Source organism: Gymnogyps californianus, chromosome 26 (genome assembly GCF_018139145.2).
Source record: "Gymnogyps californianus isolate 813 chromosome 26, ASM1813914v2, whole genome shotgun sequence".
Lineage (NCBI taxonomy): Eukaryota > Metazoa > Chordata > Aves > Accipitriformes > Cathartidae > Gymnogyps > Gymnogyps californianus.
This window is the reverse complement of record NC_059496.1, coordinates 765,028-786,703: the sequence shown is the minus strand read 5'-3', so window position 1 is coordinate 786,703 and position 21,676 is coordinate 765,028. Positions and strand designations below refer to the sequence as shown.

Sequence of the window (21,676 nt, the reverse complement as noted above, 5' to 3'; positions counted from 1 at the left end):
AGTGGAGCCATCCCTCATATATGGTCATGAATGGCGCTGGAGAAGTTCATTGGAGGGCTGGGCTGTGTCGGAGGGGAGATAGCTCCCGATAATGTCTAAAAAGGTGCTGCTGCTTTGATTGGCTCCTCCTGTAGCTGGGCTGGCATCTGCAGAGATATATTGCCCTCTCGTCATCATTGTCCCCATGAGTCCACAGGAGCTGTGGCAGGGAGTGTGGCGCAGCAGGGATGTGCTGGCAGGGCAGGAGGCTCAGGAAGGGCCGAGAGGGAGTCCTGTCCCCTCAGATGCTGTGGCTGCTGCTCTGGGTACAGCTGTGCAGGGGTAAGTGCTGACTGCCTTGTCCCACAGCCCAGGGCCAGGGGCTACCAGGGTGGTCATCAGGATCGCCTGGGAATGGGGTTTCTTTGCAGGTGCTACTGAGACGAGGGGCAGAAGGGGCTCAAGTCCATGGAGCCTGTGCCTTTCCCTGTGCCCATGTGGGTGGGAGAGAGTATCTCCTTTTCCAGGGCTCCAGTGTTTAGGACAGCCTGTGCCTGGCTGCATTCATAGACGGCCTGTCGTGGGGTACCCTTTTGGGACCCCCTGTTGCCCAGCACTGTGCCTCTGGAGCCAGTGGTGGCCTAGCTGGTGATGGCAGCCCCCAGAGATCCCCAGAGCACTGCCAACCTCTGGGGTAGCCTGGAGGGTTTGTGTGCTGCTCACTGCCCCCTTGTTCCAGGGGAGCTCTGACCCCATGAGGGCAGTGTGTACCCCACAGAGAGACTGACGCCAGGGATGAGGAGAGGACATGGGCTGGGGAATCCTCGGATTTGTCTCGGTGCTCCCTGGGAACTCAAAAAGCCATGGGGTGGGTTTAGATGGTGGTAGGGCAGGTGGTTTGCACAGGAAGCTGCAGGCCTAGGTACACAGGGCTGTTGAGGGGGTGCTGGGCTGGGGAGGAACGGGTGCCCAGTGCAGGGCTGGGCAGATGTGGGTGGGGGGCATGTGGCCATTGGTGTGGAAGAGGTGCCTTGTGCAGTGGGATGGCATGTGATGCCCAGAATGGACCCCCACACTGCACTGGGGACAGCCTAGAGGGGAGTGGGCTCCCACCCCATTACCTCTGACTTGGCCCAGGTAGGGGTTCCCCCAGACCTGCAGTGCTGGGGCTTGGCACTCTCCTGACCCGCCCATGTTGATGTTCAAAGGTGCTGCGGAGGTGAGGCTGGCGGATGGTGGCAGGCGCTGTGCTGGAAGAGTGGAGGTGAAACAAGAGGGCCAGTGGGGCACCGTGTGTGATGACTACTGGAGTATGAATGATGCGGCAGTGGTTTGTAAGCAGCTGGACTGTGGGTCTGCTGTTGGAGCTCCTCAGTACGCACACTTTGGGCAAGGATCTGGCCCCATTTGGATGGATGATGTTGGCTGTAATGGCACCGAGTCTGCCCTGTCTGACTGCAAACACGCAGGATGGGGTAAAAATAACTGTGATCATGGTGAGGATGCTGGAGTGACGTGTTCAGGTAAGGGGTCAGTCTTTTGCCTAGCTTTGGGGCTGGGACAGGGGAAGGGACCTGGCTGTGCCCTCAGGGAGCAACAAGCAGATGCTGGAGCTGGGTCCAGTGTGGCCAAGCACACTGCCAAGCTGGGACTGTCATTGCTGATATAACTGATTCCCAGGGAAAGGCCAGGGGAGCCTACCCCCGAGGTGAACTAAGTCTGCCACGCTGTCTCAGCCCCGCCTCAGTTGGTGTCTTGGGCTGCAGATGAATCCTCCATCCCTGACCCAGGGTGTCCATTGGGCTTCATCAACCTCCACCCATTCTGCCAGTTCCCAGCCAACAATGCTGAGGGTCCCTTTGCTGGAAACACCAGGTGGGACTTGCTTAGCACCCCAGGTCTTGGAGGACTGGCATGAGATGGCTGGTCACGCTAGGTTATTCCCCCTCACAGATATGAGTACCTTGACTGAACTGAAGGGACTTTTCAGAGAGGATGAGTGCTGGGCCCTGGGCAAAGGAGCAGGGTGGCCACAAAGCCCTTCGCTGCCTGTCCCCAGGGCTCAGCTGTGTGGTCAAACAGTGCGAGGCCTCAGGGCTTGGTGGCTGCTTGACCCTGGCTGCTCCCTCCCACATCAGCACACTCACAGGCTGGCAGTGGGAAATCCCTGGGGCTGTGACAGCCCCGCGGGACATGACCCTGTGCAGGCAGCACTGACCCACTGCCCAATCTCTCCTGCCTGCCCACGGCTCCCCACACTGCCCCATGACACGGGACTTTGGCAGCACTTCCTGATCCTCATCAGTGCGTGCTGTTACCCTCTGAGTAAGCGTGAGGCCAGGGGGTCATGCAAGTCTCCAGCCCCTCTGTCCGGCCATTGGCTTTGGACCTGCGCACCTCCAGGCAGAGCAGTGTGTCCCTGGCTGAGGACACCCCCTCCAAACAGGTATCGGAGGGGTCTGGACAGGCTCCAGCCATGATAACCATTTCTGTGCTCTGTGACATCTCCCACCTAAAAGGAACCTCCCAATCCTCAGGAACACCCTGGATCAGGGTGCGCTTCTGGTTGCCTCAGGGTGATGGTCTTGCCTGGCCTGAAGCTCTGCAGGGGCTGAGCAGGCTGCAGCAGTCAGTATCATCTGGGCCACTTCTCCTGGACCTGAACTGCTCCCACCACTGTGGTGCTGGGGGGACCATGCTGGGCAGCACAGGGCACCTTCTGTGGGAGCAGTTTGTCTGAGCAGTACCTGTGGCTGTGAGTCTGCAACAGACACATACCCTCGAGTGCTGTGATGGTGTAGAGAAGGGGTGCAGGGGGCCTGGATGTGTTTGTGTCACCAACACTCCCCCAACAGCTTCCTCTGGGATGTGCAATGGGCAGTTTGGTCACAGCTTCCTTGGAGGTAATGCAGGATGTGGGCATCTAACTGCCAGAGGGCTCTGGGAACTGCCAGGTGTTTGGGTTTCTTCCAGGATTTGTCCGTCTGGTGGAAGGGAAGAGCCGCTGCTCAGGACGTGTGGAGATCCATGACGGGGACCAGTGGAAAACTGTCTGTGCTTCACACTTTGGTGCCAAAGCTGCTGATGTGGTCTGCAGGGAGTTGCAGTGTGGCAGAGCCCTGCCTGTCACTGAGGCAGCTCACTTTGGAGAAGGGATCAGTGCCATGTGGGATGGAGAGCTGCAGTGTGTGGGAATGAATCCCTCCTCATCTCCTGCCCCAGGGGGTCCTCCAGGGAGCAGCCCTGCACCCACGCGAACAGCGCTGTTGTCACCTGCACACGTAAGGACTCAGGGAGTGTGTTGAACACTGGGGTGAGCTCCAGCCTGAGGGGAGGCAGGTTGTGGGTGTGGGACAAGGGAAGTGGGGTGTCTGTTCCCACAGGCTGGCAGAGAGGTGACCTTCCTGGGGATCCTAGACAAGGGCAGGGCTGGGCTGATGCCAGGGCCAAGGAGGGGCATGGGTTGGAGGGCTCACTGGGATCATCGTGTTGTTCCGCAGGGGACACAGCAAGACCTGAAGGCAGAGGATAAGCTGGGAGGAGCCCGGGCAGGCTGTGGTCCAGGGCAGCTGGGGCCCTGGGGAGAAGCAGCAGTGTGTGCTTGGGGAGCCCTGGGGGGGCAGGTCTCTTCTCAGGGTGCTGGGTGGGGAGGAGCAGGTGCCCTAGGTGGGCATGGGCCAGGGGCAGGTGGCAGCTGGCCGTTGGGGTAGAAGGAGGTGCCAAAGGCTGTGGGGCCACAAATGACCCAGCAGGGCCACAACTGCACACCCCCAGCCTTGCGCAGTCCGTGGGATAGAAGGGACTCCTGCACTGCCCCGGGGACAGCCTGGAGGGGAGTGGGCTCCCACCCTGGCACCTCTGACTCCACCAGGGCAGGGTTCCCCCAGACCCCCAGTGCTGGGGCTCGGCACTGTTCTGACTGTCCTGTGTCAGTGTTTGAAGGTGCTGTGGAGGTGAGGCTGGTGGATGGTGGCAGGCGCTGTTCTGGAAGAGTGGAGGTGAAACAACAGGGCCAGTGGGGACCGTGTGTGGTCACTACTGGGACATGGACGATGCGGCAGTGGTTTGTAAGCAGCTGGACTGTGGGTTGCTGTTGGAGCTCCTCAGTACACACAATTTGGGCAAGGATCTGGCCCCATTTGGATGGATGACGTTGGCTGTAATGGCACCGAGTCTGCCCTGTCTGACTGTGAACACGCAGGATGGGGTGAACATAACTGTGATCACACTCTCGACGCTGGAGTGACATGTTCAGGTAAGGAGACAGCCTGTACTCCACCTTGGGGCCAGGGTGGGGGAAGGGACCTGGCTGTGCCCTCAGGAGCAAGAAGGTGTCGTGGTTTAACCCCAGCCGGCAGCTAAGCACCACGCAGCCGCTCGCTCACTGCCCCCCACCCCTGGGATGGGGGAGAGAATCAGGAAAAAAACCTCGTGAGTTGAGATAAAGACAGTTTAATAGGACAGAAAGGAATGAAAAACAATGATAATGATAATAATAATATGACAATAGTAATACTAAAAGAATTAAACTATACAAAGCAAGTGGTGCACAATGCAATTGCTCACCACTCGTTGACCGATGCCCAGTTAGTTCCCGAGCCGCGATCCCCCCTCCCAGCCAGCTCCCCCAGTTTATATACTGGGCATGATGTCATGTGGTATGGAATAGCTCTTTGGCCAGTTTGGGTCAGCTGTCCTGGCGGTGTCCCCTCCCAGCTTCTTCTGCCCCTCCAGCCTTCTTGCTGGCTGGGCATGAGAAGCTGAAAAATCCTTGACTTAGTATAAACACTACTTAGCAACAACTAAAATCATCAGTGTGTTATCAACGTTATTTTCCTACTAAATCCAAAACACAGCACTATACCAGCTACTAGGAAGAAAATTAACTCTGTCCTAGCCGAAACCAGGACAGTATCCACCCCTTATTCTATACCGTCTACATCATGTCCAGGTCCCACACTTTCCAATGCATTTTCAATTAATCACCACCACTTTTGTTGCCTTTTAATACATATACACACAGATATCATTCCCTTAATGTATAAGCCTTTAAAATGTCCATTTAAAATGTTCGTTGCGTTCATTCAGTCCATGACTTTGGACTCCATCTATCATAACAGTCTGTCTGGGCAGGAGGGATGGTGTGAAGTCCGCTCAGTCAGCAGAGCAGGATCCGGCTTTGGTGCAGTACAGCGGGCAGATGACATTGGCGCAGCAGGAGGATGGTGTGTAGTGTTGGATTGTTGCATGCTGCAGTCAGTCCTGGTTCCATCACTACTGCACTTCACTTGGTTTTATCAAAGTTCATTCTTTATTAATCTAGATAGTTCTTACTGTAATACTGTTGATATAGCATATAACAACTATAGTAATGATGACATACAGTGGCAGGGTTATATAGCAATTAACATAATACAATTTAATTCACTGGCTATTCTCACCTAAAATCAAATCCCCTTGAGGCACACATCGGACTTCCCCGTCTTTCCGCATCACCCACCAAGTGCATCCAGGTCCTTGAGCAAAAGCAATCCCACGAATGGGTTTTCCTTTGCCTGAGGCAGGAGTAACCCAGACTGTCTTCCCTAGCATATTTTTTATGTGCACTACAGGGACCTTATCCCCTTCTACAGTACGTAAAAGTTCTGACTGGCAGGGCCAGCCCGATTGGCAGATCCTCTAGTGTTGACTAACCAGGTGGCCTTTGCTAGATGTGTATCCCAATGTTTAAAGGTCCCACCACCCATTGCTTTCAATGTAGTCTTTAACAACCCATTATATCGCTCGATTTTCCCAGAGGCTGGTGCATGATAGGGGATGTGATACACCCACTCAATGCCGTGCTCTTTGGCCCAGGTGTCTATAAGATTGTTCCAGAAATGAGTCCCGTTGTCTGACTCAATTCTTTCTGGGTATCGTGTCGCCATAAGATTTGCTTTTCAAGGCCCAGGATAGTGTTCCGGGCAGTGGCATGGGGCACGGGATATGTTTCCAGCCATCCGGTGGTTGCTTCCACCATTGTAAGCACATAGCGCTTGCCTTGGCGGGTTTGTGGGAGTGTGATATAGTCAATCTGCCAGGCCTCTCCATATTTATATTTCAGCCATCGTCCCCCATACCAAAGAGGCTTTAACCGCTTGGCTTGCTTAATTGCAGCGCATGTTTCACATTCATGGATAACCTGTGCGATAGTGTCCATGGTCAGGTCCACCCCTCGATCACGAGCCCATCTATATGTTGCGTCTCTTCCCTGATGACCTGAGGTGTCATGGGCCCACTGAGCTAAAAATAATTCACCCTTATGTTGCCAATCCAGATCCACCTGAGCTACTTCAATCCTAGCAGCCTTGTCTACCTGTTGATTTTTTTGATGTTCTTCAGTGGCCCGGCTCTTGGGTACGTGGGCATCTACATGACGTACTTTCACAACCAGGTTCTCTAGCCGGGCAGCAATATCTTGCCACAATGGGGCAGCCCAGATGGGTTTACCTCTGCGTTGCCAGTTACTCTGCTTCCATTGCTGCAACCACCCTCACAGAGCATTTGCCACCATCCACGAGTCAGTATAGAGATAAAGTATTGGCCATTTTTCTCGTTCAGCAATGTCTAAAGCCAGCTGGATGGCTTTCACCTCTGCAAACTGACTCGATTCACCTTCTCCTTCTGCAGTTTCTGCAACTTGTCGTATAGGACTCCATACAGCCGCCTTCCACCTCCGATGCTTTCCTACAATGCGACAGGACCCATCAGTGAACAGGGCATATTGCCTCTCATTTTCTGGCAGTTTATTATACAATGGGGCCTCTTCAGCACGTGTTACCTCCTCCTCTGGTGATATTCCAAAATCTTTGCCTTCTGGCCAGTCTGTGATCACTTCCAGAATTCCTGGGCGACTAAGGTTTCCTATTCGACTTCGTTGTGTGATCAGTGCAACCCACTTACTCCATGTAGCATCAGTTGCATGATGTGTAGAAGGGACCTTCCCTTTGAACATCCAGCCTAGCACTGGCAGTCAGGGTGCCAACAGGAGCTGTGTTTCAGTACCAACCACTTCTGAAGCAGCTCGAACACCTTCATATGCTGCTAATATCTCCTTTTCAGTTGGAGTATAGCGGGCCTCAGATCCTCGATATCCCCGACTCCAAAACCCTAGAGGTCGACCTCGGGTCTCCCCAGGCGCTTTCTGCCAGAGGCTCCAGTAGGGCCATTCTCCCCGGCTGCGGTGTAGAGCACATTTTTAACATCTGGTCCTGCCCGGACCGGCCCAAGGGCTACTGCATGAACTATCTCCCGTTTAATCTGTTCAAAGGCTTGTTGTTGCTCAGGGCCCCATTTAAAATCGTTCTTCTTCCGGGTCACTTGATAGAGAGGGCTTACAATCATACTATAATTTGGAATATGCATCCTCCAAAAACCTACAACACCTAAGAAAGCTTGCGTTTCCTGTTTACTAGTCGGTGGAGACATAGCTGCTATTTTGTTGATCACATCCATTGGGATATGACGACGTCCGTCTTGCCATTTTATTCCTAAAAACTGAATCTCCTGTGCGGGTCCCTTCACCTTACTCTGTTTTATGGCAAAACCGGCTTTCAGAAGGATTTGGATTATTTTCTTCCCTTTCTCAAAAACTTCTTCTGCTGTGCTGCCCCATACAATGATGTCATCAATGTACTACAGGTGTTCTGGAGCTCCACCTTTTTCCAGTGCATTTTGGATTAGTCCATGGCAAATGGTGGGCTGTGTTTCCACCCCTGGGGCAGTCGATTCCAGGTGTACTGGACGCCCCTCCAAGTGAAAGCAAACTGTGGCCGGCACTCTGCTGCCAAAGGGATTGAGAAAAATGCATTAGCAATATCAATTGTGGCGTACCACTTGGCTGCTTTTGACTCCAGTTCATATTGAAGTTCTAGCATGTCTGGCACAGCAGCACTCAGTGGTGGCGTGACTTCATTCAGGCCACGATAGTCCACTGTTAGTCTCCATTCTCCATTAGACTTTCACACTGGCCATATGGGGCTGTTAAAGGGTGAGCGAGTCCTGCTGATCACTCCTTGGCTCTCCAGTCGATGAATCAGCGTATGGATGGGAATCAGGGAGTCTCAGTTGGTGCGATATTGCCGCCGGTGCACCGTTGTGGTAGCGATCGGCACCTGTTGTTCTTCAACCCTCAGCAACCCCACAACCGAAGGGTCCTCAGAGAGACCAGGCAAGGTGGACAACTGTTCAATTCCCTCCGTCTCCAAGGCAGCTATACCAAAAGCCCACCAATACCCCTTTGGGTCTTTAAAATACCCTCTCCTGAGATAGTCTATGCCAAGGATGCATGGGGCCTCTAGGCCAGTCACAATGGGGTGTTTCTGCCACTCATTCCCAGTTAGGCTTATTTCAGCCTCCAATACAGTTAGCTGTTGAGATCCCCCTGTCACACCAGAGATACAGATGGGTTCTGCCCTTTTATAACTTGATGGCATTAGAGTACACTGTGCACCGGTATCCACTAGAGCCTTATACTCCTGTGGGTGTGATGTGCCAGGCCATCGAATCCACACAGTCCAATAAACCCGGTTGTCCCTTTCCTCCACCTGGCTGGAGGCAGGGCCCCTCTAATCCTGGTCAGAGTATTTGTTACTCACTTCTTGTAAAAATGACTTAGAGGTCCCTTCAAGAGGCTCAGAAGACCTTCTACTTTGTCTGGAAACCGGAGTGGCATCTTTCCTGGAAGAATCCCCTTTTCTGGTTGTTTTTCCTTTCAATTCACGTACCCGTGCATCTAGGACCGAGGTAGGTTTTCTATCCCACTTCCTCATGTCCTCTCCGTGGTCACGCAGGTAAAACCACAGGGTACCCCGTGGTGTATACCTTCTATATTCTCTCTCTTGATCAGAGGAATGCTCACTCCTAATAGCTGAGATATTGGTCTGTACAGGTGGGGAGTAGGAGTTTTCGATCAGTTCGATCAGTTCTTCGGACTTTTCGGACAGTTTTTCCACAGCCGAGACACAGGCTCGTAGGGATGAAGAGATATTTTCTTCATATTGCCGGAGTTGGCGAGCCATTTCATCCACTGTGGTGCCTCTTCATCTTTCCAAGTTAGTACTGCCAATGGGTTGGCATACGATGATGGTGCGCTCCGTACAAACTTCTGCCACATGGGTCGTGTGCATTGAACTTCATCTGGATCTCTGGGTAATTGTAAACTGTCCGGTCATAATAAATCATCTCTAGCACGGCTAATTCCCTCAGGTACTGAATACCTCTTTCCATGGTAGTCCACTTGCCTGGTTGACATATAACATCTTCCTTGAAGGGATACCTTTCCTTCACACTTGACAGGAGTCGCCTCCAGAGGCTGAGGGCTTGTGTCCCTTTTCCAATCGCCTTATCAATGCCACCTTCCCTAGCAAGTGATCCCAGCTGCTTGGCTTCCTTACCCTCTAATTCCAGGCTACTAGCCCCATTGTCCCAGCATCGGAGCAGCCAGGTGATAATGTGCTCACCTGGACGACGGCTGAAATCTTTTCGCATATCCCGCAGCTCACTCAGGGATAGAGATCGGGTGATTACTTCTGGTTCTGCCTCTTCCTCCTGTTCTCGTGATGGCCCTGGTTCATCTTCATCCTTCGCTAAACGAACTGATTTTTTTGTATATTTCTTCTTCTGTATAGGAGCGACTGATATTGGCACAGGTTGGTTCTCTGGTTCAGCCGCAGTGCCTGTTGCAGGGGTCGGAGTAGCCGCAGCGCCTGTCGCAGGGTCGGAGTAGCCGCAGCGCCTGTCGCGGGGGTCGGAGTAGCCGCAGCGCCTGTCGCGGGGTTAGGAGTAGCTGCAGCGCCTGTCGCGGGGGTCGGAGTAGCTGCAGTATCTGTTGTGGGGGCTGGAGTAGCCGCCTTGCGTGTCGCTGGGGTTGCAGTAGCCGCTGCGTCTGTTGCAGGGGTTGGAGTAGCCGCAGTATCTGTCGGTCTGTTTTCCCTCCCTTCCCCCTGAGAGTGCTGCACAGTATCGAGCAGTGTTTGGTAGATGCTAGCCAGGGCCCAGCACAGTGCGATAAGTTGTGCCTCTTTGGAATCGCCACAGCATTTTCCTTTCAGATAGTCTATCACTTTATCAGGGTCCTGTAGTTGTTCGGGAGTGAAGTTCCAAACCATTGGAGGTGAGAAGTTCTCTAGATACCTGCCCATTTTCTCCCACATGCCATGCCACCCATGGCTATTAAGCCTCGGGGCAGATTTCCGAAAGGTATTCTTAAACAGTTGTTTAACCTTAAACAAGACCTGGAACACATTCAGGAGACATAACAATAGGAACATGCTGGTTTGAACATCCCAAGGATATTCAAAATTCTCAAGAGCTACTGTAATTTGCCTGGAGGAGAAGGGGAAGCTGAAGAAATGTGTCTCCCCTGTGGCTTGGCTCTCCGATGAGAAAAGGTACAAGGTGTAATTATTAATAGTTTCTGATAGACGGCTCCCGAAGTACGGAGATGACGGCAATGCTGAGTACAAATACCAGATTAGTTTCACGAGCAGCAATTCTATCGTATCGTAAGCCAGTGTTACAAAGTAGAACAACATGATAACTCTGGCCCAGTTCTCACGGGTGATAAACAGCACAACAGGGAGCATATACTGCAAGTAAGGTATTACATACTGCACCTTTAAGAACAAGTGCACCAACTTTGAGAGCAAATACATCAACATTGTGACCAGCAACTATTGAACTAATATAATGTATGTTTATAATAAATTTGTTCTAACACATTCCAGTCAGATTTGTCGTTATCTCAACCCGTCGTGCCCCACGTTGGGCGCCAAAAAGGACTGTCGTTGTTTAACCCCAGCCGGCAGCTAAGCACCACGCAGCCGCTCGCTCACTGCCCCCCCACCCCTGGGATGGGGGAGAGAATCAGGAAAAAAACCTCGTGAGTTGAGATAAAGACAGTTTAATAGGACAGAAAGGAATGAAAAACAATGATAATGATAATAATAATATGACAATAGTAATACTAAAAGAATTAAACTATACAAAGCAAGTGGTGCACAATGCAATTGCTCACCACTCGTTGACCGATGCCCAGTTAGTTCCCGAGCCGCGATCCCCCCTCCCAGCCAGCTCCCCCAGTTTATATACTGGGCATGATGTCATGTGGTACGGAATAGCCCTTTGGCCAGTTTGGGTCAGCTGTCCTGGCGGTGTCCCCTCCCAGCTTCTTCTGCCCCTCCAGCCTTCTTGCTGGCTGGGCATGAGAAGCTGAAAAATCCTTGACTTAGTCTAAACACTACTTAGCAACAACTAAAATCATCAGTGTGTTATCAACGTTATTTTCCTACTAAATCCAAAACACAGCACTATACCAGCTACTAGGAAGAAAATTGACTCTGTCCTAGCCGAAACCAGGACACAAGGGGACGCCAGAGCAGGGCTCAGTGATGCTGGTATAACTGCTGAGGTGGGACGATCATTGCTGATGTCCCCGGTCCCTGGGGAAAGCCCAGAGGGAGCCTACCCCAGGGTGAACTAACCTTGCCACAGTGCCTCAGTCCCCCTCAGTCAGTATCTTGGGCTGCAGATGAATCCTCCGTCCCTGCCCCCAAGTGTTCACTCATCTCCACCCATTCTGCCAGTTCCCAGCCAACAATGCTGAGGGTCCCTGTGCTGGAGAAAGCAGGGGGACTTGCTTGGCACTCCACACCTTGGAGGAACAGCATGAGATGACTGGTCCTCCTGGGTCATTCCCCTTCACAGGCATGAGTACCTCAAGTGAATCAAAAGGGCTTTTCAGAGAGCATGAGTGCTGGGCTTGAGGAGTGGAGCAGGGTGGCACACAGACGTTTGCTGCCTGTCCCCAGGGCTCAGCTGTGTGGTCAAACAGTGCGAGGCCTCAGGGCTTGGTGGCTGCTTGACCCTGGCTGCTCCCTCCCACATCAGCACACTCACAGGCTGGCAGTGGGAAATCCCTGGGGCTGTGACAGCCCCGCGGGGCCATGACCCTGTGCAGGCAGCACTGACCCACTGCCCAATCTCTCCTGCCTGCCCATGGCTCCCCACACTGCCCCATGACACGGGGACTTTGGCAGCACTTCCTGATCCTCATGAGTGCGTGCTGTTACCCTCTGAGTAAGCGTGAGGCCAGGGGGTCATGCAAGTCTCCAGCCCCTCTGTCCGGCCATTGGCTTTGGACCTGTGCACCTCCAGGCAGAGCAGTGTGTCCCTGGCTGAGGACACCCCCTCCAAACAGGTATCGGAGGGGTCTGGACAGGCTCCAGCCATGATAACCATTTCTGTGCTCTGTGACATCTCCCACCTAAAAGGAACCTCCCAATCCTCAGGAACAGCCCTGGGATCAGGGTGCGCTTCTGGTTGCCTCAGGGTGATGGTCTTGCCTGGCCTGAAGCTCTGCAGGGCTGAGCAGGCTGCAGCAGTCAGTATCATCTGGGCCACTTCTCCTGGACCTGAACTGCTCCCACCACTGTGGTGCTGGGGGGACCATGCCGGGCAGCACAGGGCACCTTGTGTGGAGCAATTTGTCTGAGCAGTACCTGTGGCTGTGAGTCTGCAACAGACACATACCCTCGAGTGCTGTGATGGTGTAGAGAAGGGGTGCAGGGGGGCCTGGATGTGTTTGTGTCACCAACACTCCCCCAACAGCTTCCTCTGGGATGTGCAATGGGCAATTTGGTCACAGCTTGCTTGGAGGTGATGCAGGATGTGGGCATCTAACTGCCAGAGGGCTCTGGGAACTGCCAGGTGTTTGGGTTTCTTCCAGGATTTGTCCGTCTGGTGGAAGGGAAGAGCCGCTGCTCAGGACGTGTGGAGATCCATGACGGGGACCAGTGGAAAACTGTCTGTGCTTCACACTTTGGTGCCAAAGCTGCTGACGTGGTCTGCAGGGAGTTGCAGTGCGGCAGAGCCCTGCCTGTTGCTGAGGCAGCTCACTTTGGAGAAGGGATCAGTGCCACGTGGGATGGAGAGCTGCAGTGTGTGGGGAATGAATCCCTCCTCATCTCCTGCCTCAGAGGGTCCTCCAGGGAGCAGCCCTGCACCCACGCAGACAGCGCTGTTGTCACCTGCACACGTAAGGACTCAGGGAGACGGGGGCTGTGCCAGGGGTCGGGGAACAGAGCAAGGAATGTGCTCGGCTGGGTGTGGGGACAGGAGGGATGATGGCATTGTCTGCAGCATGAAAATAGTTGAGAAGGAGAAGAAAGGCATGCTGTCCCTCTGGCCTCTCCCCCAGCTCCTGAGGGTACAAGAGCACCAATCCACCCTCTCTCCTCCTCCTCTGTCCCCAGAGTACACAGGGTTCAGGCTGGTGAACGGCAGCACAGCGTGTGCGGGGAAGGTGGAGGTCCAGGTGCTGGGGACCTGGGGGACCCTCTGTGCCTCCCGCTGGGATCTCTCGGATGCCCACGTTCTCTGTCATCAACTCAACTGTGGGTTTGCTGAGGCCATTCCTGGAGGAGAGCATTTTGGGAGAGAGACTGGCCCTGTCTGGAGAGACTCCTTCCACTGTGACGGGACTGAAGCCCACCTGGCACAGTGCCCAGTGATCACCCTGGGGGCCTCACCATGCTCTGACGGGAACACTGCTGCTGTCATTTGCTCAGGTGAGTGTCGGAAAAAATGCTGCATTAACTCCATTTGCCCTTTGTGTGTGACACGGCCACCCAAAGCAGGGTCCCATGGCAGTACCAGGCTGAAGTTCTCCCTGGACAAACCCTGGCATCCCCAGGAGCCATCTGGAGGGCTTTGCCTGCTCAGACTGACCGCTCTGCTTTGGGAGAGCTGAGCACTGAATGGAGGCAAGCATCTACCCCCAGGGCAGTGCCTTAGCCCCAGCGCCACCACCAGGCCTAGGCTCCTCTGTTCTCATACTGTGGGACGAGCCCAGGACAGGGCTGCAGGGCTCTGCTCCATCCCTCTGGCTGCAGACAACCACATCGCATCCCCGCAGAGAGCCCTGCAGAGCCCCATCCCACCAGCCAGGCAGGAGCTGCCTGGGTGCTCCCAGCAGCAGCAGACCTGGGTGTGAGCTGCAGAGAGGACCCGGGCTTTGCCCTCACTTCTCATCAGCAAAAGGCTCAATCCTGTCCTCTTTGGTCAGAAAATCCCCCCTCGCCCTGCTCCCTGAAGGATGCCCTGCTCCCCAGTGCCACCGATGGCTGTGGTATCTCTGTTGTCCCCAGGCTCAGCCGGCTTTGCATCCCTGCGGCTGGTGGGCGGAGGGAGCCGGTGCGATGGACGAGTGGAGATCTTCCAGCATGGGATGTGGGGCAGAGTCTTGGATGATGAGTGGGACATGCAGGAGGCCAGTGTGGTGTGCCGGCAGCTGCAGTGCGGAGAGGCAGGGACAGCCTACAACCCCCCAAAGCCTGAGCGAGGGACGGGCCCCGTGGGGCTGCGAGGGGTCCGGTGCGCAGGGCACGAGGCCAACCTGGCCCTCTGCAACACCTCCCTGCCTGAGAGTGCACTGGCAGCAGGGGTTGCGGAAGATGTGGAGTCATTTGCTGGGGTGAGCGGCACTGCATGGGCCCCCCAGGTGACGGGGTGGGTGGGCAGCCAGGCCCTGACAGCAACTGGGCTTTCTACCCACTACAGGGAGCCGGCGGGTCCGGCTGGTGAACGGGACTGGGCACTGTGCTGGGAGAGTGGAGCTGTACTACCAGGGCACCTGGGGGACTGTGTGTGACGATGGCTGGGACCTGTCTGATGCCGCCGTCGTTTGCCACCAGCTGGGCTGTGGAGGGGCGGTGCAGGCGGCTGGCTCTGCTCGGTTTGGGGAAGGCTCCGGCCAGATCTGGCTGGATGGCGTGAACTGCTCTGGGGCCGAAGCTGCTCTCTGGGACTGCCCTGCTGGGCCCTGGGGGCAGCATGACTGCAGGCACAAAGAGGACGCGGGAGTCATCTGCTCAGGTGTGTGCCGGGAACTGTGGTGGGAGCCTGGTTCCTGGGGAGGCCAGGACACAAGGAGAGCCGGGCATGGCCAAGGCTGTCCTGACTGCCTCTGAGCTCCTGCCCGAGCCCGTCCTGTGGACACCCATGCACGGGCACCCTCAGTCCCACTGGGGGTCCCTGGGGAGCTCAGCAGTCCCCGAGGTTAGCGGGAAGGGCAGGGGTGTCTGTCCGTCAGGGACTTCTCTCTGCCCCTGGGTGCAAGGGGGACGTGCTGGCCCTGCCCCTGCCCACCTGAGGGCCTGGGGGGTGCAGAGGTGTCCTGGCTCCCACAGCCCCACACCAGCCTGTTCCCCCTTGGTGCCTTTCCTCACAGAGTTTGTGGCCCTGAGGCTGGAGAACAACGACGGCTGCTCCGGGCGCCTGCAGGTTTTCTACAACGGGACATGGGGAGCATTTGCTCCAACTCGATGACTCTTGACACGGTGTCGCTGGCATGCAAGGAGCTGGGCTGCGGGGATGGAGGATCCCTGGAAACACGCCTGCCCTATGGCAGGGTGTCTGGCCCTGCCTGGCTGGATAACGTGCAGTGTGGGGAGAAAACCAGCTCCTTCTGGCAGTGTCCCTCCACTCCCTGGAACCCGCAGTCATGTGAAGACCTGCGAGATGAGATCCACATCACCTGCAATGGTAACCTGGGCACCACTGTCACCCCAGCTGCTGCTCCCTGGTGGGCACGGCCAAACACAGAGAAAGAGCTTGGAAGGGCTTTTCCTTGCCATGTCAGACCCTTCTGCTGCTGGTGGCACAAACGTGACCCCAGCCACCCACGTCCAGCAGCAGTTGCCACCCAGGCTGCCAGCAGCACCTGCGGGAGGCAGAAGCACCTCCAGGTGAGGTCTCAGAAGAGACCAGACAGGGTTCAGAAGAGCCTCCCCTCCATGGACACCCTCCTGCTGCTCTCTGAACCAGGGACCTTTTGGGGCTGAGCAGTCAGGGTCCCCCCACAGTCCTGCGTGTGTCCCCTGAATGACCAGGGTTCGGTTGCTGCCCTGACCAAGATGGCACAGGGAGGTGCAAGCAGAGCTCAGCCCTGCTCTTTCTGCACCATCCCCTGAACCAGCCCCTTCACCACAGTGTTTCCTTCTTCAGGGGACGCCCAGAAATGCCCCCGACCCCGTTGGCCCCGTGCCCCAACTCCACGAGCTGCACAGGTAGGGAGCTGCTCCCCTGTGTACCCTTCTTGTCTGGCAGGGCTCTGCCTGCTCTCTCAGTGCCATGGGAAGTCTTTGCCTTCTCCAGCCAGGGAGAAGATTCGTGCAGTGGGAGGCGAGGACAGGTGCTCGGGCAGAGTGGAGGTCTGGCACCGTGGCTCTTGGGGACGGTGTGCGACGATTCCTGGACATGCGGGATGCTGAGGTGGCATGCAGGCAGCTGGGCTGTGGCCCCGTGGTGTCTGCCCTGCACGAGGCTGCGTTTGGGATGGGGATGGGCCCTATCTGGCTGGAGCAGGTGGAGTGCCGGGGGACAGAGCTGTCTCTGCAGGACTGCTGGGCCCGTCCTGGGGACAGCGGTGCTTGCCGGCATAAGGAAGATGCTGCCGTGCGCTGCTCAGGTGAGTGGCAGGGCTGGGACCCCTTGCTTCGGGTCTTGGCAGGGAGCTGGGGAAAGCCTTTACACCCACTTGGTCCTGGCGTGGGCCCTGACCTCCCAAGAGAAGGAATATTTCTGTAGAGTGCAGGAGGCTGGTGCCAAGTGCGGAACAGCCTCGGTGGATCTGGACGTCCTCCGGCCAGTGCCCGTGGGGCCCTGCAGCCCCAGGGCTATCCCCTGGGCTGCCTGTGCCTTCCTGCCTGCCGCCCAGAGCAGAGGCGCTGGGCCCTGTCCGGCCTCCCTTTCTAGCACTACAGGAGGGCAATTTGGGGGGGATGTGTCAGGGGCATCTCCAGACACACACACAGTGTGTTGGGGAGGAGGCTCCCGGGACCCGCACAACCACCCTCTCAGCCCAGCTCTCCTTTGCCTCTTCTGCAGCTACACCCAGGACGGCAGCATTCCCACCCCAAGCAGGTAACTTGTCCTCCCTCCCCCGGGGCTGGGTATCCCTGGGGCCCAGGCTGTGAGCCACAGCATGATCACAGCATGTGAGCCCATGCAGATCCCACTCGAGGCCGTCTGACTGGCAGCGGAGAGTCTCAGTGCCTGTCATCATCTGCATCATCCTGGGGCCCTTCTCTGCCTGCTCCTGGCCCTCCTGGCCGGGCAAGTGCTAAGCACCAGGACTGGGCGCAGAGGTGGGTCCTGCCACAATGGTGCCAGGGAAGAAACCTCCTGGAAGGGCTGTGGGGTGCTGCGGGATGTCAGTGAGGGGCACAGGCAGAGCTGAGGGGGTGGGACTGTGTGCTGCCACCTGTCCCAGACACCACCCCAGTGAGTGCCTGGCCATGGGGCACCAGCAGCAAGGGGTGGAGAGAGCCCAGAGGTGGGGGGAGCTGGCCAGAGGCAAGGAGAGAAACGGGGAGAGTGGGGCTCGGGGAGATGTGAGCAGAGGGGAGATGGCCAAGGCTGGCAGTACTCTGGTATTGGTGGAGGGCACTCTGGGGCAATGGAGATGCTAGGAGGAGCATGGGGCAGGAGGGTCCATTTCCATGGTGTCAGGCTCCCAGCCTGTCCCTCTGCCCAGCCCTGCCCACCCACCAGCAGGGCAGGGGCCCTGCTATAGACCCGTGGGGCAGAGAGAGGGCAGCTCCAGGTGGAGAGGAAACATGGGAGCTGCTCCAGGGTCAGACAAGGGGTATGACCCAGGGGCCAGAGGGCATGAGCGCTGTCTCCAAAGGGATGATGTGAGGGTGATGCTGCCCCAGAGGATCTGCACAGCAATGTTGCCCTCACCGGGGATGTGGCAGCCATGCCTGGACAGTGCAGTGGGTCTGTGCTGTTGGAGCAGTGCTGGGCTGGCCCAAGGAAGAGGTTTGGGGGAGCACAGTGGGGTCCCATTGGCTCTCTGCCTGTCCCTCTGCCAGCCCTGCCTCTATCCCCAGGCTCCAGGAGAGCTCAGGAGCTCTTCCCCGAGGCCGTGTACGAGGAGATCGGTTACAGCCCAGCATGGGAGAAGCAGGCGAGGTTTGGTCGCTCAGGTGGGTGTGGGTCCTCCCTGGAGGCACATCTGCAGGGAGATGACCCTTTCCCCTGGCCCCAACGCAGAGCTGATCCCCTGAAGCCCCCCAGCCCGTGGTCCTTGCAGCACTGGGCCATGTGGTGTGTGGGGAGAGCATCCAGGTCCTGGGCCCAGGAGAGGAGCTTTCTCCCAACCACCTTTCACCGTCCCAGCTGGACAGCCCCTCTCTTTCTGCCCCTGCACCCCATGTGACACCCAAGGAGGGAGGGAAGGGGCTGTCCTAGGGCACCTCTGGGAGCACCTTTGAGACAGGGTTTGTGCCAGGAGGGAGCACGGTAAATTCCCAGCCCTCCTCCCCATGCAGCCCCAGCTCTGTGGGTCCCCCTTCCCCAGCAGCGCTGACCATGGGCCAGGTCAGTGGGGCTCGTCCCATAACACCCGCTGGTGCATCTCTCCAGGCTCTTCTTCAGAGGAGTCCCTGAGCCAGCTGCAGCCCTCCCCTGGGCTCAGCGAGGAGGAGGATGGTCTGGCATCAGCAGCAGGTAACGGAGGCAGGAAGGGCTTCGATCTCCCTGCAGACATGTGATGGACAGAGGAGTCACTGACTGTCAGTTCAGAGATGGGGAGAACATGGGGGTCTCCTGTTGGCTCTGCCAACACCAGTGTCTCAGCCCTGTGTCCCTGCGCTCCTCCCATCCTCTGCTCTGCAGGACGTATCTTCTCACTGTCACCAACTCCCCTCTCCTTTCAGATGTTCTTGTCCTGGCCGCAGGTGAGCCAGCAGTATGGCTATGATGAATGCCAGGGAGGTTTCTGACCCTGGGAGAGGACTGCTGCCCTGAGCAGGGCGAGGTGGAAATGCCCAGGTGCCAGAGGAGGGAGCAGGGCCCAGGGATGCACCAGAGGTGAGAGGGAAATTTAGCACTGCTGGTTCCTGGGTGCCATCCCTGGTGGCACCCGAGTCACTGCTGTCCTGAGACCCCAACCTCCTGGGAAGGGGGAACCTGCCCCAGGAGTTTTCCTTGGAGGGACTGGGGGTGGGAGAAGGAGCTGAATGTGGTGAGGAGCTGGAGGAAGATGATGTACAGACCCCATGAGGTGAACTGCAATGTCCTGCCTTGCTGCCTGCAGGGGCCAGCCTGCGCTTCCCGGACAAGTGTCGGGGTCCCAGAGCTGAAGGAGACACCTTGTCCCTATCCCTGCGAAGCATGGGCTATGATGATGCTGAAGAGGTATCTCTGGCACATCCCCGTGGGACACAAAGGCTTGTGACAAGTGGAGCTCTGTGCACAACAGTCTCTGAGCCCCAGGCCAGGAGAGCCCATCCCTGCTGTGCAGCTGGGTGCAGCGGGATGGAGGAGAGGTCTGTGCAGCTGGGAGAGCTGTGAGCACATGGGAACTGTCTCCCTTGACCCATGGGCAGCAGAAACCGCCTGGAGTTTCCTCTATTTGTATTCCCCTCTTTTTGCTGTGCTCCAGATTTCTTCTTATTAAAAGTCTCTGAGGCTTTTGACCCACAGCTGGTGCTTGCCTGCCCAGGTGCAGGTGTCTCCCTGAGGCTCACCAGGGGGAGCAGAGAAGAAAGGACATGGCAGGTGCGGAAGGGGCGCAGGGTCGGGGTCAGGCTGTGGGGCTGCGAGAGCCATGGTCCCTGGGGAATTAATCCTGCTGACAGAGACATTTCCATCCTGCTGGCCACAGGCACTTTCGAGTCCAAATGGCTCTCTGATAGGTCCCGTGATGCACCTCAGCGGACAGCACCCATTTCCTCACCCTTGGGTTTCCAGCTGCTCTTTCCCCCTGCCTGGGCCCCGCTGGTCCCACAGCGCAGAGGCCATGACAGAGCTGCCAGGACAGGGGAAGCCCTGGGCTTTTGTCTCACAGAAGTGAGCGCTAAGGTGGCTGCAGTGCCCTGAACACCCCAGCCAGCCCCAGGTGGGATCAAGGCCCAGATTACCTCCCACAATGGTTAGGAGGCAGCTCTGCTCCCCACTGCCCCAGCACAGGGTGCAGAGCCATGTTCTGGGACACAGGCTGAGCCTCCTCTGACGCCCAGGGCAACACCCCTCTGGGCCACATCTGTCCCCAACTCCGCAGCAGGAGCCGTGCAACAGGGTGAGGGAAATGCCCTCCCTGAGGGGAGGTGCCCCCAGCCTCTGATGGCACCCCAGGGCATGTGGGGAGGGGACATGGGGCAGAAATCTTACATCCCCCTCCTCCAGGCACTGGGCCTCTCCCTGCACCCCTCTGTCCCCCAACATCCCTGGAGGTGAGCTGAAGGGCAGGCTTCCACCTCCATGGGGCTGCGCATGTGGCTTGGGCTCAGGGACCTTCCCACTCCTTCAGCACTGAGGCCTGTCCTGACAGCAAAGCAGTGCCCTGGGACAGCCCTGGCTGGGGTCTCTGTGGCAGGGTGGCTGAGCGTGTTCAGCTGTTAACTCAAAGGGCGACGGTTTGACCACACACAGGGACGGTGTCCCCATGGTGGTACAGCTGGGGCAATTGTGTTGCCCAGTGCCATAGATTTTTCCCAGTGCCATAGATTTTTTCCCTGCTGAGCCCCTGCCTGGCAGAGAGGGTTTGGGGAATCAAAACCAGACCACAGTCACCGTGAATTTCTGGAGTGGTTGAGTGGCCTTAAGGGATGGCTGCTCATTTCTTCTGTTTTGCACACATGGTCCTCAAAGCCCATCCCCGGCAATGACTTTCCCATTCTTGCTCAAGAAAACCTAGAAGGACTCTTTTGGAGAAATGACAATCCTGCAGGCACTACCCCTGTGGCCAAGTATTTGCAAGCTCATGCTCAAAGCTGGCAAGACAGTAACTTTGCTTGTTCAGATGGTGTCTCCCTCTCCCCTCCTCTCCCTTGCGCTCAGGCACAACAAAAGCCAAACTTCCCTGGAGGTGCATGCTGGGGAGCCAGCTATGAGCAGCAGAACTGCACGGGTTGGAACATGCACGTTGCTGTGGGACTATAGTCCAGTCTGTGCCATTCCTTGGCCTGTGGGTGACTGGGGAGAGGCTGAGACTGAAGACAGAGGGAGATGTCCTGGGTCAAAGTTGTCACTGTGTTCCTGATGGGCGAGAAGGGTTCTGTAGCAGCAAGAGGTTGCAAGAGGGGAGCCCAGCAGCTTGTGGAGCTCATGAGCAGGTCTTTCTTCCTCTGGGAAGGGACTGATGGCTGTGAAGGGCTGCAGCTGAGCTGGACACTCCAGTCTGGTGGGTGAGCAGATTTGGGTTGGAAACTGGGGACAGCTGAGACACTTGTGCTGTGAGCCTGGGTTTGGTGCTGAGAAGATGGAGAACACAGAAGCATGTGTGATGCTCAGGAAATGCAGAGGGAGGTAAATTTGGAGAGCAAAAATGACATCCAGTGGTTGAACTGGGGCTGTTTGGAAGTCACTGTGTGAGAGTTGGTGACCTTCCATGCTAGACCCCAGGGGAGCCACGGCTGGCATTTCTGTCCCGACCTGTGCCCCTGCAGCAGCGAGGAGCCAATGCAGAGGGATGTTCATGGGGGCCCCCAAGGGGTCCCCCTGTGCTGCGTGTCTCCCTGCTGATGCCCAGAGAGGAGCACATCTGTGTTTCATCAACCATTGCAGCAGGGGGGCAAAGGGGGCCAAGAAACTCTGCTCAGGACAGCTTGTGACTGGACAACTCAGGAGCCAGTGCACCACAAGGGACCAT

The 21,676-nt window shown here is 56.6% G+C and overlaps 1 protein-coding gene across 1 annotated transcript; it reads left to right on the top strand.

The window, feature by feature from the left end:
- Positions 1-1,171: 1,171 nt before the first annotated feature.
- LOC127025954 (scavenger receptor cysteine-rich type 1 protein M130-like) lies at positions 1,172-19,483 on the top strand. The gene is given in 17 exon segments (XM_050911101.1): positions 1,172-1,496; positions 3,913-3,999; positions 4,002-4,061; positions 4,064-4,234; positions 13,272-13,586; positions 14,166-14,491; positions 14,553-14,892; positions 15,248-15,322; positions 15,325-15,601; positions 15,756-15,764; positions 16,178-16,251; positions 16,254-16,271; positions 16,274-16,486; positions 17,913-18,008; positions 18,741-18,761; positions 19,121-19,221; positions 19,469-19,483. Coding segments are annotated over 17 exon segments (2,523 nt in total).
- The last annotated feature ends 2,193 nt before the right edge of the window (positions 19,484-21,676 follow it).